Genomic DNA, 16,679 nt, shown 5'->3' on the forward strand with positions numbered 1-16,679 from the left:
CATCTGGTTTCTGTACAAATTGTAAATAGCCTTACGCTCCCTGTATTTTACCCCTGCCACCTTTAGTATTTGAAAGAGAGTATTCCAGTGAACATTGTCAAAAGCTTTCTCTAAGTCTACAAATGCTAGAAACGTAGGTTTGCCTTTTCTTAATCTTTCGTCTAAGATAAGTCGTAAGGTTAGTATTGCCTCACGTGTTCCAACATTTCTGCGCAATCCAAACTGATCATCCACAAGGTCCGCTGCTACCAGTTTTTCCATTCGTCTGTAAAGAATTCGTGTTAGTATTTTGCAGCTATGGCTTATTAAACTTATTGTTCGGTAATTTTCACATCTGTCAACACCTGCTTTCTTTGGGATTGGAATTATTATATTCTTCTTGAAGTCTGAGGGTATTTCGCCTTTCTCATAAATCTTGCTCACCAGATGGTAGAGTTTTGTCATGACTGGCTCTCTCAAGACCGTCAGTAGTTCTAATGGAATGTTGTCTACTCCCGGGGCCTTGTTTCGACTCAGGTCTTTCAGTGCTCTGTCAAACTATTCCCGCAGTATTGTATCTCCCATTTCATCTTCATCTGCATCCTCTTCCATTTCCAGTACATCGCCCTTGTATAAACCTTCTATATACTCCTTCCATCTTTCCACCTTCCCTTCTTTGCTTAGAACTGGGTTTCCATCTGAGCTCTTGATATTCATACAAGTGGCTCTCTTTTCTCCAAAGGTCTCTTTAATTTTCCTGTAGGCAGTATCTATCTTACCCCTAGTGAGATAAGCCTCTACATCCTTACATTTGTCCTCTAGCTATCCCTGCTTAGCCATTTTGCACTTCCTGTCGATCTCATTTTTTAGACGTTTGTATTCCTTTTTGTCTGCTTCATTTTTACTGCATTTTTATATTTTCTCCTTTCATCAATCAAATTCAATATTTCTTCTGTTATCCACGGATTTCTATTAGCCCTCGTCTTTTTACCTACTTTATCTTCTGCTGCCTTCACTACTTCATCCCTCAGAGCTACCCATTCTTTTTCTACTGTATTCCTGACAATTGTTCCCTTATGCTCTCCCTGAAACTCTCAACAACCTCTGGTTCTTTCAGTTTATCCAGGTCCCATATCCTTAAATTAGCACCTTTTTGTAGTTTCTTCAGTTTTAATCTACAGTTCATAACCAATAGATTGTGGTCAGAGTCCACATCTGCCCCTGGAAATGTCTTACAATTTAAAACCTGATTCCTAAATCTCTGTCTTACCATTATATAGTCTATCTGATACCTTTTAGTATCTCCAGGATTCTTCCATGTATACAACCTTCTTTTATGATTCTTAAACCAAGTATTAGCTACGATTAAGTTATGCTCTGTGCAAAATTCTACCAGACGGCTTCCTCTTTCATTTCTTCCCCCCAATCCGTATTCACCTACTATGTCTCCTTCTCTCCCTTTTCCTACTGACGAATTCCAGTCACCCATGACTATTAAATTTTCGTCTCCCTTCACTACCTGAATAATTTCTTTTATCTCATCATAGATTTCCTCAATTTCTTCATCATCTGCAGAGCTAGTTGGTATATAAACTTGTACTACTGTAGTAGGCGTGGGCTTTGTGTCTATCTTGGCCACAATAATGCGTTCACTATGCTGTTTGTAGTAGCTTACCCGCACTCCTATTTTTTTATTCATTATGAAACCTACTCCTGCATTACCCCTATTTGATTTTGTGTTTATAACCCTGTATTCACCTGACCAAAAGTCTTGTTCCTCCTGCCACCGAACTTCACTAATTACCACTATATCTAACTTTAACCTATCCATTTCCCTTTTTAAATTTTCTAACCTACCTGCCCGATTAAGGGATTTGACATTCCACGCTCCGATCCGTAGAACGCCAGTTTTCTTTCTCCTGATAACGACGTCATCTTGGGTAGTCCCTGCCCCGAGATCCGAATGGGGGACTATTTTACCTCCGGAATATTTTACCCAAGAGGACGACATCATCATTTAATCATACAGTAAAGCTGCATGCCCTCGGGAAAGATTACGGCTGTAGTTTCCCCTTGCTTTCAGCCGTTCGCAGTTCCAGCACAGCAAGGCCGTTTTGGTTAATGTTACAAGGCCAGATCAGTCAGTCATCCAGACTGTTGCCCCTGCAACTACTGAAAAGGCTGCTGCCCCTCTTCAGGAACCACACGTTTGTCTGGCCTCTCAACAGATACCCCTCCGTTGTGGTTGCACCTACGGTACGGCCATCTGTATCGCTGAGGCACGCAAGCCTCCCCACCAACGGCAAGGTCCATGGTTCATGGGGGGGAGATTGTGAATAAATGAATTAATAGTCTACGAGGAGAGATATATAAGTGCGTGACATATGGAAGTTTGGGTCGGTTTGGAGAGTGTGCTCGGATAGCCTAAGTTCGCAGTAAATGGGAAATCCGGGTTCGGCTTCCTGTCCGGCACAAATTTTCATATGTCGCTTTAAGTAGTACATGTATATCTCTTACAGCTGAAGTTCAGCAATAAATTTCAATATTTGAAACTATAGTTCGTAATAAAATATAAATATAATTATGATACAGCAACTAAAACCACACATTTCTACAGTGTAGAAATATAACAGCACACATCGGCAACTGCCTCGTTGATGTAGGACATATGATGTGTGATACTTGCCATCTTCTTGTGGATGACGAGCATGTGCAGCGTGGTGTTTCCGTTGGTGTCTTGGCTATCTGGGTTGGCACCCTTGGCGAGCACCAGCCGGTAGCACTCCTCCTGTCCCAGGCAGGCAGCGAAGCTCAGCGGGTATTCCCCCCAGTACACGTAGCTGCCAACACGCCACGCCAAAAATTTTACTTTACTTTTAATGTGTCGGCAGGTGAGATCCTGACTGCTGAACACTGATAACTGAGTAGTAGTCAATAACATATGTGAGAACTGTAATTTTATTCAGAAAAATCCACGTACAGCCACCTACAATATGGTCATAACATTGGTCATAACAAAGATATGTAAAACTGCAATTAAAATCGTCTATTTATTAATTTGCATGCATCTGAAGCTTACTTTGTGATATTAAAGGTTTGTGTAACATTAGCTACTTTTGAGATATGGAATAGCTTTAAAAGTGAAAATAACACAATGGACCATTTGCAAGTCAGCAATGACACTTAGATGGGGGGTAGTGAGTTATTAGTTGTCAGGGGCTCATGGACTTTGACGAAGATTTTACTTCAACAAAATCTGAGTACCGTGCACGGCTCGCGTTTATCCCATTTACTGTTTTCATCTTCTTTACGGTTATGTCGGTTCGCTTCCTTATTACACTTACTGGCGTCACTAACTTCCTGCCTTACTTGCCCGTGAGCGGCAGCTGCAGCGCGTATCGATAAGTGCACTGTCGTACCATCTCTGGAGCGACCGATAGTATTTCCGGGTCGTCGTGTGTCTGGAGAGAAGTTCGAGACGGACCAGCAGTGCAGTCGGGACCCAGCAGCGGTGCAGTCGGGGACGGAGCGCCAGTGAGACGCCGACAGCCAGTGCTCGCCGACCGCTGGCGACACACATGGCTGGGGCCGCTGGTTGTCTGTACGCGGTGTCGGAGTGTGTGGGGCTGTTCCCATTGCTACGAGGTCCGTGGCTCACCGGCCCTGGACACGAAAGTTGAGTTTTGATTTAATCTACGAGCACGTGTCGTTTGGAATTCGTTGTCGGCTGTTAAGATATTCCCGCGAGTAACAACGTGGTTTTCAAGTTGGAAAATTCTGGCCACCCTCCGGTGGAGTTTGACTGTATTTGGTTAACTGAATTGAAGTGCAACAGCGGAATCTTGTTACTTGTGGCCGTTAACGTTCCGGTTACCTGCCCTGGCCGTTGATGTGAATTTCAGGCAGTGTAGTTTCCTCATCGTGTTGTTGCTGTCCAGCACGGTGTGTAGTTTGACAGCTCCATGTATGATTGGTTGTGGGCGCCAATATCTTCTACTTTGTTCCGTTGAACTCCCTATTGTGCCCTGGTCGGATGAAGTGTAAGTTATCTTGTCGCTGGGTCCGTTGACTGTCGGTCGGTTCGCTTGTCGTCAGATCGTGAATGGTTCATCTAAGCGAGCGTTAGTGTTTGAACTCCAGGCGGACCCTCGAACATCTGAGTGCCCTTGAGTGTAGTGCCTTTTTAAAAATTTGTTGTTGTTTGTACTTGTATGGCTTCTAGCCTTTTTTTTTTTAAAAAAAAGGTTGTTTTGCCCTTAAGGCGTAAGATTCTTCAGGCCTTCAGCCTAATTTAAAGAACTAAGACCTTTGGCATTTTAAAGGTTTTAGTGTTGTTGAATTTTAAGTGTTGGGCCTTCAGCCGATTTTGAGTTGTTTTGCTCTTAAGGCCTTCAGCCTAGTGCAAAGAACTGTTTCACGTAAGTCCTTTGATATTTAAAAAAAATAATGTTATGGATTTTTAAGTGTTAGGCCATCAGCCGATCCGAATTTAACTTGTTTGCTCTTGAAGTGTCTGATTCGTTGGGCCTTCAGCCTAACTAAAGAACTGTTTTAAGATAAGGCTTTGCCTTTTAAATTTCTATTTTGGTTGAGTTTTGCCTAATTAAGAACAGTTTTATGTAAGACCTTTGTTTTCTTTTTTTTTTAATTTAGTGTTGTTTAGCCTTAAGTGTTGGGCTTTCAGCTGATTTTGAATTCAAATTGTTTGCTCTGAAAATATTAGATTCTTTGAGGCTTCAGCCTAAATGAAGACCTGTTGTAAGATAAGGCTTGCCTTTTAAATTTCTGTTTATTCTTGCGTTTTAAGTTATTGGCCTCCAGCCATTTTTAAATTAAAGTGGCTTTCAGCCGGTAATTAAGTCCCAAAGATTAAAGCTATGCGTTAAAAAAATTTTTTTTGGGCTTTTGTAATGTTTCATCAAATAATAAAGTTGTACGAGTGTAACTGACAGCCCTTATTTTGGCCCCATTCCATCATTTAAAATACCTGTCCTGTCCTGCGGGTCAAGCCGGGCGTCTCAATCTGTATTAACAATCCTTGAGAAACAATACTTTCATTCAACCAACACTGGTGAGCCACACCATTATGGCCTAACCCCATCGCGAGACTGAATGTCATCTGGTGGCGATTCGGCACGTGACACCGTAGGGAAAGTAAATTAGACGATCAGAGACGAAAGAGGAACAATTCTAGCGACGATACGGGCTGCAAGTGGGGAAATTTTGTGACCTAAGTAACTCTGGCAAAGAGCAGATTGTTGTGGCGCTGCGCCTGCGAACGTGTATCTTGGAAACGCAGAAACTGATCGCAGCTGTAGTCGTAATCATCTGTGATAGGTGATTGAAGGACAATGAAAGCAGGAGTAGGCTAGAAGTTGTTGGACGTTCATGTCTCGTCACAGAACTTTGACGTCAGAGGCTTGACCGTGCTGCGAAGGAGGATAGGCGGCGACCTGTGTCAGATTTGACGAGAGAGTATAATGGTGGTGGAGGAACAGGTGTTCAGGAGCACACCGTTCAGTCCACATTGATAAATGTGTGTTCCAATGTTGACCTGACGACAGTGACATCGACATCGACAGCGGCATGGGATAAACGAGATTCAGCAGTGGATAAATGGAAATGTGTCATACGGCCGGTTGAAACATTTATTGCTACACTATGAGATGCTTGCTCCAAACATGTACTTCGCTACAGATGCAAGTCGGTAGGTGCAATACGATGCTATGGGGGACGTACAGCTTGACTCCTCTGGGACCTGTGGTAGTAATCGAAGCACCGTGACAGCTGTGGACTACGTTAACGTTATTGCAGGGGAAGTGCGTACTTACGCGATTGATGTCTTCCCTGATAGCGACTGCATCTTTCAGCAGGACAACTGTCCTGTGTTGTAAGGCCAAAAGTTTGCTAAGGTCGTATCTAGCATAAAAGTGGAATTATGTTGATGTCTTGGCCACCAAATTCACCTGATCTGATGCCACTGGAACTCTTTTGGGGTTCTATTAGGCGGCACCCCTGTCTTCACAGATTCCGTAATTTACGGAGTGACCCGTAAATAAACATCTGGTACTTCCAGAAATCACCCAAGGAAATTTCTAATCGATACCACGCAGAATTCTGTTCCAAATTTGGACCAACATACTATTATGTATGCGGATATAAAGTTTTGGGGTGATCAGTCTATGTTATGCTATGTTATGTTAACTGGGGACCTAGAAAAGATGGAGAGGCTCCGTCCTCGCCGCAGCCGCAGTGGTCCGCTACCCCATGACGACTATCGCAGTCCATTTCACCCTCCGCCGTCCCACAGCGAACCCAGGGTTATTGTGCGGTTCGGCCCCCGGTGGACCCCCCAGGGAACGTCTCACACCAGACGAGTGTAACCCCTATGTTTGCGTGGTTGAGTAATGGTGGTGTACGCGTACGTGGAGAACTTGTTTGCGCAGCAGTCGCCAACATAGTTAGCTGAGGCGGAATAAGCATTCGCTGAGGCAGATGGAAAACCGCCTAAAAGCCATCCACAGACTGGCCGGCTCACCGGACCTCGACACAAATCCGCCGGGCTGATTCGTGCCGAGGACCGGCCTCAGTGTATGTTAGTATACTTTTCGGGCCAGGAGGTGACGCCAGTAGCGTTGAGGGAAGAGTATGTAAGAAGGTCAGGATGAAGCACCGCTTCCTCCGTCTGAACATGGGGTGAGAGTAATGGTGGTGACTTGAATTCAGTGTGGGACAGTTAATAAGACATCCCTGAATGTATTAGACTTTTATTCGTGTGAGGTATAGAGATGTGGTCACTGTTGGAGTGGAGGTTGTTGGCCCTGGGATGAAGTAGCTGCAGGAACTCAGTGAACTGTCATCAGTGGGACCGTATGGGCAGCATGCACACAGGCAGCATAATCCTCTGATGTCAACAGAACGCCAGCAGCTGACAGGTTCCACGCGCCACGGCCGATGAATGACAGCCACGTTCAGGCTGCTTACCCATCTTGGGCCTTGGGTTACAGCGTTGGGAAGAAAGATACTCGAAACGTAGCGCCAGGCAAGCCAGGCAACTGCCAGTCCGGACTGGAGGACACGTCTTACCACGGAGGTGGACGCCCGTGGGAAGTAGTCACTAAGTCACTCAGCGGTGTGAAGCAGCCAGGTGGCGTGTGTACAGCCTTCTGCTCAGGCGCATGCCTGTAGCCTCTGGAGCCTAAGTACAGACAAAGGTGAGAGAAAATGCTCGTCATCCCCAAGTTAGAAAATGTTACTGGCGGCGAAGCTCGGCATCACGCAAATTTGTGGATGCTGTCTGAGAGAGAGTGTCTGATTGAAGCACCATTTTTGCGAACTTTCCTCTCGCCAGCACTTTCCGCCAGAAACCAAAACAAATTATCGTGCTTGCTCGCCGTTGTGAAGCAAAAGATTTTCTCTCCCGGTTAGCTTTTCTGGATGTCCTGTAGCTGGAAGGTGTCTCAGACTCGCTTTTCAGAAGCGGTGGCGGTCGTAATTTGCAGCATTAGCGTACTGAATAAGAACTCTTGCGCTCTGAATATGTCTTCTTACACTGCTGGCCATTAAAATTGCTACACAACGAAGTTAACGTGTTACAGACGCGAAATTTAACCGACAGGAAGAAGGTGATGTGATATGCATATGATTAGCTTTTCAGAGCATTCACACAAGATTGGCGCCGGTGGCGACACCTACAACGTGCTGCCATGACAAAAGTTTCCAACCCATTTCTCTTACACAAACAGCAGTTGACCGGCGTTGCCCCGTGAAACGTTGTTGCGATGCCTCGTGTAAGGAGAAATGCGTACCATGATGTTTCCGATTTCGATAAAGGTTGCATTGTAGCCTATCGCGATTGCGATTTATCGTATCGCGACATTGCTGCTCGCGTTGGTGGAGATCCAATGACTGTCAGCAGAATATGGAATCGGTGGGTTCAGGAGGGTAATACGGAACGCCGTGCTGGATCCCAACGGCCTCGAATCACTAGCAGTCGACATGACAGGCATCTTATCCGCATGGCTGTAACGGATCATGCAGCCACGTCTCGATCCCTGACTCAACAGATGGGGACGTTTGAAAGACAACAACCATCTGCAAGAAGAGGTGACAATCAACTCGGAGACCATGGCAGCGGTTACCCTTGACGCTGCATCACAGACAGGAGCGCCTGTGATGGTGTACTCAACGACGAACCTGGGTGCACGAATGGCAAAACTCATTTTTTCGGATGAATCCAGGTTCTGTTTACAGCATCATGACGGTCGCATCCGTGTTTGGCGACATCGCGGTGAACGCACATTGGAAGCGTGTATTCGTCATCGCCATACTGGAATATCACCCGGCGTGATGGTATGCGGTGCTATTGATTACGCGTCTCGGTCACCTCTTGTTCGCATTGACGGCACTTGGACAGTGGACGCTACATTTCAGATGTGTTGCAACCCGTGGCTCTACCCTTCATTCGATCCCTGCGAAACCCTACATTTCAGCAAGATAATGCACGACCGCATGTTGCAGGTCCTGTACGGGCCTTTCTGGGTACAGAAAATGTTCGACTGCTGCCCTGGCCAGTACATTCTCCAGATCTCTCACCAATTGAAAACGTCTGGTCAATGGTGGCCGAGCAACTGGTTCGTCACAACGCGCCTGTCAGTACTCTTGATGAACTGTGGTACCGTGTTCAAGCTGCATGGGCAGATGTATCTGTACACGCCATTCAAGTTTCTGTTTGTCTCAGTGCCCAGGCGTATCAAGGCCGTTATTACGGCCAGAGGTGGTTGTTCTTGGTACTGGTTTCTCAGGATCTATGCACCCAAATTGCGTGAAAATGTATTCACATGTCAGTTCTATTTGTCCAATGAATACCCGTTTATCATCTGCATTTCTACTTTAGAGCTTTTCAAAGAGTCAAGTAGGGGATACTGTATCACCAGAACGGCTCTCAGAAGCCCTAGAGTGTATTTATGGACCCTGAAACGAAACGAAAGTACGTAAATGTGTTCATAGAACATCCCTGTATCACGATTCTTTTGCTGATGGCATAGTATTGTTTACAATAGGACTAAAATAACGTGTACACCACATATCAAAAGAAAACATACAAATTAACAGTAGATTCATAGATTCAGTTGGTGAATGTTTGTATGTTAAGTGTTTGAAGACTGTGACTGTATAGACAGCAATGCAGAAGAACATGAAACGTTCCTTAAGGTAGCCACAAACATAACTGAAAACTAGACAAGCATGCTTCATCATGTACTTGCAGTTGTGCTTGACCGTTTGTGGGATAATTTTACGCAAACATTCTGGCTGTTCAAGCAGCTTGACGGTTGGCTGAATTTCAGTAGTGCAGCCAAGTACACATTCTTAATTAAAGGATAAATTCTCTCATAACGCAGTACAATAAGAGGAAAAATGGACACATTAATATAGGACAGGAAGATGTGAAGTACATTAGTCAAAACTCGCATATTGCAGGAGTGTCTTTGAAGTTTCATAACCCTTTCATCTCGCTGGAAATTACAGTGTTGCTGTCAGTCTATCGTGTGGTATAATAACACGTCTCAAGATAGAATCCTACTTTTTAATATAAGGTGTCACTAGTGAGAGGTGATTCAAATACACTTAAGAGCGAAAGAAACTGTTACACCTGCTTAACCTGCTTATATCGTGTAGCGCCCCGCGGACACGCGCAAGTGCCGCAACACGACGTGACATGGACTTGACTAATGTCTGAAGTAGAGCTGGAGGGAATTGACTCCATGAATCCTGCAGGGCTACCCATAAATCGGTGAGAGTACGAGGGGTTGGAGATCTCTTCTGAGCAGCACGTCGCATCTCAGGTATGCTCAATAATGTTCATGTCTGGGGAGTTTGGTGGCCATGTAAGAGTTTAAACACAGAAGAGTGATCCTGAAGCCACTCTGTAGCAATTCTGGATGTGTGGAGTGTCGCATTGTCCTGCTGGATTCGCTCAAGTACGTCGGAATGCACAACGCTCATCAGTGAATTCAGGTGATCAGACAGAGTGCTTACGACGTGTCACCTGTCAGCGTCGTGTCTAGAAGTATCAGGGGTCCCACACCACTCCAACTGCACACGCCGGACACTAGCACATGCCCCACACCTGCTGACGTGCAGGGTCCATGGATTCATGACGCTGTAGCCATACCTGTACACGTCCATCTGCCAGATGAAATTTGAAACGAGACTCGTCCGACCACGCAACAAGTTTCCAGTCATCAACAGCCCAATGTCGGTGTTGATGGTCCTAGGCGAGGCGTAAAGCTTTGTGTCGTTCAGTCTTCAAGGGCACACGAATGGGTCTTCATCCCCGAATACCCATATCGATGATGTTTCGTTGAATGGTTGGCAAACTCACACTTGTTAATAGCCTAGCGTTGACATCTGCAGCAATTTGCAGAAGGGCTGCACTTTTGTTACGTTGAACGATTCTCTTCAGTCGTCGTGGATCCCGTTCTTGGAGGAGATTTGATGTTTTATGGGATTCCTGATATACACGGTACACTCGTGAAATGGTAAGGAAGAATCCCGACGTCATCGTTACCTCGAAGACGCTGTATCCCATGGCTCGTGCGCCGACTATAACACCACGTTCACTCACTTAAATCTTGATAACCAGCAGTTGTAGCAGCAGTAACCGATCTAACAGCTGCGCCAGACACTTGCTGTCTTATATAGGCGCTGCCGACCGCAGCGCCGTATTCTGGCTGTTTACATATCTCTGTATTTGAATGCGGATGCCTATACCAGTTTGTTTGGCACTTCAGTGTGTATCGCTTCACTAAGCACGAAATAATTGGAGCAATCGTGTGAGTATATTTCCAATTTATCGAATAACGTTATGTGAGACAAAGGTTTTCATTTCAATAAGCTGTCTTTGTACCATACATCACTTTTATTTTCTCGTAATTTTATTTTTAATTTTTTCGCATCGAAGCAGCAATGCTGATCAAAATGGGCAAATCGTCTTCATCGAAGCTCCACGTATTCGAAGTAGAAACTAACACTTGTACAAACATACCTTGACTGCGTGGATGTGCACACTGGATTCGGATTCGCGAGGAGAGCGGTTCAAACCCGCTTCCGGCCATCCTAATTTAGGTTTCACGTTATTTCCCTAAATCGCTTCAGGCAGATGCTGGTTGTGGTTGCTTTGGAAGACACCGTCGACTTCCTTCCCCATCCTTCCCTAATCCGATGGAAACGATTGACCTCGCTGGTTGTGGATCTGAAGTGACTTTGTGCCAGCTTGCACAAAATGATTGTAAATGCATGCTTGTGAAACATCTAGTGTTTCCGCTTTTACACTCGTCCTTAGAGATACTGTACTGCAGCGTGGGGATATACTCACGCCTGCAGCCAGAATCTTTGCGCTCTTAGCGACGTGCGACGTGTGGGACTATTTACCAGATCAGGAACAATTATCTGTACTGCTACAGTTGTAAAATAGTCTTAATTAGGATCGCCATACTAATTTAGATTCCCGAGATGGGGTTAAAATCGTTACCACTCTACACCTAAGCGAATGCCCGGTAGCAGCTTACCAGCTTTCAGAGTGATCCGAGATGCGACCGCTGGACTGCTGAAGTTAGTAAATCGCCTCCAAAGTAATGTCTTACAACATCCGCAGAAACCTCCATGTTGACAAACCCGAGTTACTGTTCAAAACTACGTCGTCGAAAGTCACAAGGAATTCTCAACACTTTGTGTATAAACAGGGACAAATATCATTTATTGGCTTTGATTAAACCTCACCAAGTCCATCTCTGCCGGCAGACATCATCTCCAGCAAACTAATAGATTTACTGTGATTACGAAGGCTTTCCGTGCATAATAACTGATAATACTCTTCTCGGGTGTGCAGCCGGATCATAACGTCATCTTGACACAATATTTCCGCGGTCCAATTGGCCACCATCTTCAGGTGAAAGTGCTGGTACACAATCTCACCGGTTCCGGACCGCGGAAATATTGTGTCAACATGATGTTATGATCCGGCTGCACACCCGAGAAGAAAATTATTAACAGATCTACTGTTTGATACGAGACCTGTTTCTGCTGATCACGCTCCCACGCACTAAAACTACGAAATACATCTATAAAATTGGGAACAATTAATTAGAATAGCATCGGCTCACGAGAACATGACTCCTTTTAAGATATTTTAGTACTGGCTGAATAACTTCTTTGATCACGAGTATCACTAGCTGTAGACTTGAAATATACCATCTGGTCCTCAAGAGGAACATTAGCGTCGGGTGTGTCCATCCTTCGACTTTACGACAGCTTCTGCTCTGCTGGGGACGCTTTCAGTAAGGTGTCTGAATGCCTTTGAAGGAGTGGAAGCCTGTTCTTGCTTAACAGCTCAAACCACAGAAGGTAGTGAATCGGACGCTGAGATCTGGGGCGAATTCAGCGTTGTAACTCATTGCAAAGGTGATCCACTGAATTCAGGCTGGGACTCGAAGTAGGCCAATCCATTTCAGGACTGTTATTGGCCACAGAGCATTGTCTCCCAGATGCTGTTTTATGAGGGAATGCATTGTCATGTTCATAAAAATAATCATCGTCTCCGAACTGTCCGCTACCCTTCGCAGAACAGTGTTTCGTAAAATGTGTTCATATCCTTCCGCGTTCAGCGTTTTCTTAAGCACAATAAGGGGATTACGCCGTAACCACGAGGAACATTCCCGTACCGCAACGCTACCTCTTCCGCTATGTGAGTGATGGCACTACAAATGGTGGCTGGTAACCCTTCCATCCCATTGTCACAGGACAAAGGGTGAATTATCACTCTGAATCACGCATTTCTAGTCGTCCACTGTCCAATGGCGTCACTCTTTGCGCTACGTAAAACGTCACTTGCGCTTGACTACGGAAATGCTGGTCGACTGTTATCCAATTTCTTTTTAACCCCTTAGGCACAGTCATTCTGCTACCTGGACCGTTGGTAGCACTTTGGAACTGATTAGTGGCCCCCTCTGCTGATCTCATGCGTTTTTCTACGCTTCTCAGTGCTCGATGGTCCCTGTCTGTCAGTACATTAGGTCTGCTTGACATTGTTTACCTTTGATTTCCACTTACAATCACCGACAGTTCACTTGAGCAGCTTTACAAGGGTTGAAGGGTCGCTGATGGATTTATTACTCGTACTCAGGTGGCATACGATGGCTACTAGTCCACGTTCGAAGTCACTGAGGCTGATACCACCCTCCTGCACCCCGGAGGCCAGATGGCTGACAATCTAAAATGAGCCCCAGAAAATATTTAAATATTCTGACCTTTCAGAATAGCAAAATAGCGAGTCTATGCAAAGCGCTGCACCTTTTCAGCACTTCTCGCATCTTGTATGATTCTTAAGCGATCGTATCAGAGTCGGACCAGAACATTTAGCCAGCATTAAGAATTTGCCCTACGGCTCACTTTGGGTGGATTAGTGAAATCTTACCAGAAGAAGGGACAGATTAGTGGGACATACGTCACGGCCCCCATCAGTTGTAAACCCTGAGCTTAATGGTGCAATAAAACGGAAAAGTATTAGGGGCCAGAATATGGTAAATAGATTATATAAGATGTTGAGTCTAATAGCTACGTAGAGATAAAAAGACCAGCACAAGATGCCGTGTGGCTAGGGCCTCCCGTCGTCTAGACCATACGCCTGGTGCAAGTCTTTCGAGTTGACCCCACTTCGGCGACTTGCGCGTCGATGGGGATGAAATGATGATGATGATAAAGGACAACACAACACCCAGTCCATGAGGGGAGAAACTCTCCAACCCAGCCGGGAATCGAACCCGGGCCGTTAGGTATGACATTCCGTCGCGCTGACGACTCAGCTACCAGGGGCAGACAGCACGAAATAGGAGATAGTCACCGTCGAACCAAACGAAATGCTGATGACTTGAAATCCACCCTATGAACCCCATCCAGCAGACTGATCGAGACAACTAGCTTATGAAGGCTTGCAGAAACTCCACCCGATGCTATGCGGGCGCGCCGCAAACGGACAAAGAGGAAGGAAATAATTAACGTCCCGTTGACAACGAGGTCATTAGAGAGAGAGAGCACAATCTCGAATTAAGGAAGAATGGGGAAGGAAATCGGCCTTGCCCTTTCAGAGGAGCCACCTTCACATTTGTCTGGAGCGATTTAGGATGGCCGGACAGGGATTTGAGCCGTCGTCTTCCAGAATACGAGTCCAGTATGCTAATCACAGCGCTACCTTGCTCTGTTGAATAAAAATAGACCATCCGTCACATATAATCAAGGGATATGGTACCTACTGATTATACACTCCTGGAAATTGAAATAAGAACACCGTGAATTCATTGTCCCAGGAAGGGGAAACTTTATTGACACATTCCTGGGGTCAGATACATCACATGATCACACTGACAGAACCACAGGCACATACACACAGGCAACAGAGCATGCACAATGTCGGCACTAGTACAGTGTATATCGACCTTTCGCAGCAATGCAGGCTGCTATTCTCCCATGGAGACGATCGTAGAGATGCTGGATGTAGTCCTGTGGAACGGCTTGCCATGCCATTTCCACCTGGCGCCTCAGTTGGACCAGCGTTCGTGCTGGACGTGCAGACCGCGTGAGACGACGCTTCATCCAGTCCCAAACATGCTCAATGGGGGACAGATCCGGAGATCTTGCTGGCCAGGGTAGTTGACTTATACCTTCTAGAGCACGTTGGGTGGCACGGGATACATGCGGACGTGCATTGTCCTGTTGGAACAGCAAGTTCCCTTGGCGGTCCTGTTTGGATGTACCGTGCACTATTCAGTGTCTCGTCGACGATCACCAGAGGTGTACGGCCAGTGTAGGAGATCGCTCCCCACACCATGATGCCAGGTGTTGGCCCTGTGTGCCTCGGTCGTATGCAGTCCTGATTGTGGCGCTCACCTGCACGGCGCCAAACACGCATACGACCATCATCGGCACCAAGGCAGAGGCGACTCTCATCGCTGAAGACGACACGTCTCCATTCGTCCCTCCATTCACGCCTGTCGCGACACCACTGGAGGCGGGCTGCACGATGTTGGGGCGTGAGCGGAAGACGGCCTAACGGTGTGCGGGACCGTAGCCGAGCTTCATGGAGACGGTTGCGAATGGTCCTCGCCGATACCCCAGGAGCAACAGTGTCCCTAATTTGCTGGCAAGTGGCGGTGCGGTCCCCTAAGGCACTGCGTAGGATCCTACGGTCTTGGCGTGCATCCGTGCGTCGCTGCGGTCCGGTCCCAGGTCGACGGGCACGTGCACCTTCCGCCGACCACTGGCTACAACATCGATGTACTGTGGAGACCTCACGCCTCACGTATTGAGCAATTCGGCGGTACGTGCACCCGGCCTCCCGCATGCCCACTATACACCCTCGCTCAAAGTCCGTCAACGGCACATACGGTTCACGTCCACGCTGTCGCGGCATGCTACCAGTGTTAAAGACTGCAATGGAGCTCCGTATGCCACGGCAAACTGGCTGACACTGACGGCGGCGGTGCACAAATGCTGCGCAGCTAGCGCCATTCGACGGCCAACACCGCGGTTCCTGGTGTGTCCGCTGTGCCGTGCGTGTTATCATTGCTTGTACAGCCCTCTCGCAGTGTCCGGAACAAGTATGGTGGGTCTGACACACCGGTGTCAATGTGTTCTTTTTTCCATTTCCAGGAGTGTATTTTAAAGATTGTTCATGGGTGTGAATCTTCAAGTTTTGGCGGGGCAAAGACTGCTCCATTAAGTTTCGGGTGTGCACCCACAGCCCGCATCTCGTGGTCGTGCGGTAGCGTTCTCGCTTCCCACGCCCGGGTTCCCAGGTTCGATTCCCGGCGGGGTCAGGGATTTTCTCTGCCTCGTGATGGCTGGGTGTTGTGTGATGTCCTTAGGTTAGTTAGGTTTAAGTAGTTCTAAGTTCTAGGGGACTGATGACCATAGATATTAAGTCCCATAGTGCTCAGAGCCATTTGAACCATTTTTTTTTTTTTGTGCACCCACAAGAATTCTTACGGCTGCAGACCCGTAACTTGTTCTGGGATGTTTGCCGAAAGGTTTGATATAAGAAACCAGTTGCCTCTAGTGGCTCGTCTCTGCATAATTTGTTCTTGATATTTTAGACGAGACCGATAACCTCGCTGTTTGGTCTCTTCCCCGAACAACCAACCAACCATATTTTAGACGTGCAGTCACTCGCGGACCATTGTGGATGTATTTTGATACTAAAGGTAATTCGAAGGGACTGCAATGAGCAATCTTAGGTATCAAGCAAGTGAGCCAACATCATTACTTATTCCGTCTCAAATTGAAGAAATTGATGGAGAATCTTAGGTTTCAACTTTCTACATTTGGGATGAGAAGTTTTATCATTTCATGGTTTTAATTATATCTACTGTAGCTACTACCAGGACGACACAATGTATTTTGTAGAGGAGCGGCGGCGTACCCTTCATAGTTGGTGTCCGAGTTGACGTTGACCCATTCGTGGTCCAGGGAGTCCGAGCGCTGGGCCTTCTGGTCCTCGGGGCTCATGAACGTGCCGAAGCAGCGCTCGTGCACGTTGGCGCCACTGTCCAGCAGGAACTTCACCATGGCCGGGTCCTCGTTCACGATCGCTATGTGCAGCACACTTTCACCTGGCAAGGAAATACTCGGTTACTGAGATGATGATG

The 16,679-nt window shown here is 46.5% G+C and overlaps 1 protein-coding gene across 1 annotated transcript in view; it reads right to left on the reverse strand.

Annotated features, from left to right (window-relative positions):
* The window catches only part of LOC126356239 (transient receptor potential cation channel subfamily V member 5), a 132,702-nt gene that overhangs the window by 76,323 nt on the left and 39,700 nt on the right, over positions 1–16,679 (reverse strand). The window contains exons 5-6 of the mRNA XM_050007064.1: positions 16,454–16,643; positions 2,666–2,819 (exon numbers count right to left, since the gene is read on the reverse strand). Coding sequence (XP_049863021.1) covers positions 2,666–2,819; positions 16,454–16,643 — 344 coding nt within the window. The remainder of the gene's footprint in view (positions 1–2,665; positions 2,820–16,453; positions 16,644–16,679) is intronic.

Source organism: Schistocerca gregaria, chromosome 3, assembly GCF_023897955.1.
Source record: "Schistocerca gregaria isolate iqSchGreg1 chromosome 3, iqSchGreg1.2, whole genome shotgun sequence".
Lineage (NCBI taxonomy): Eukaryota > Metazoa > Arthropoda > Insecta > Orthoptera > Acrididae > Schistocerca > Schistocerca gregaria.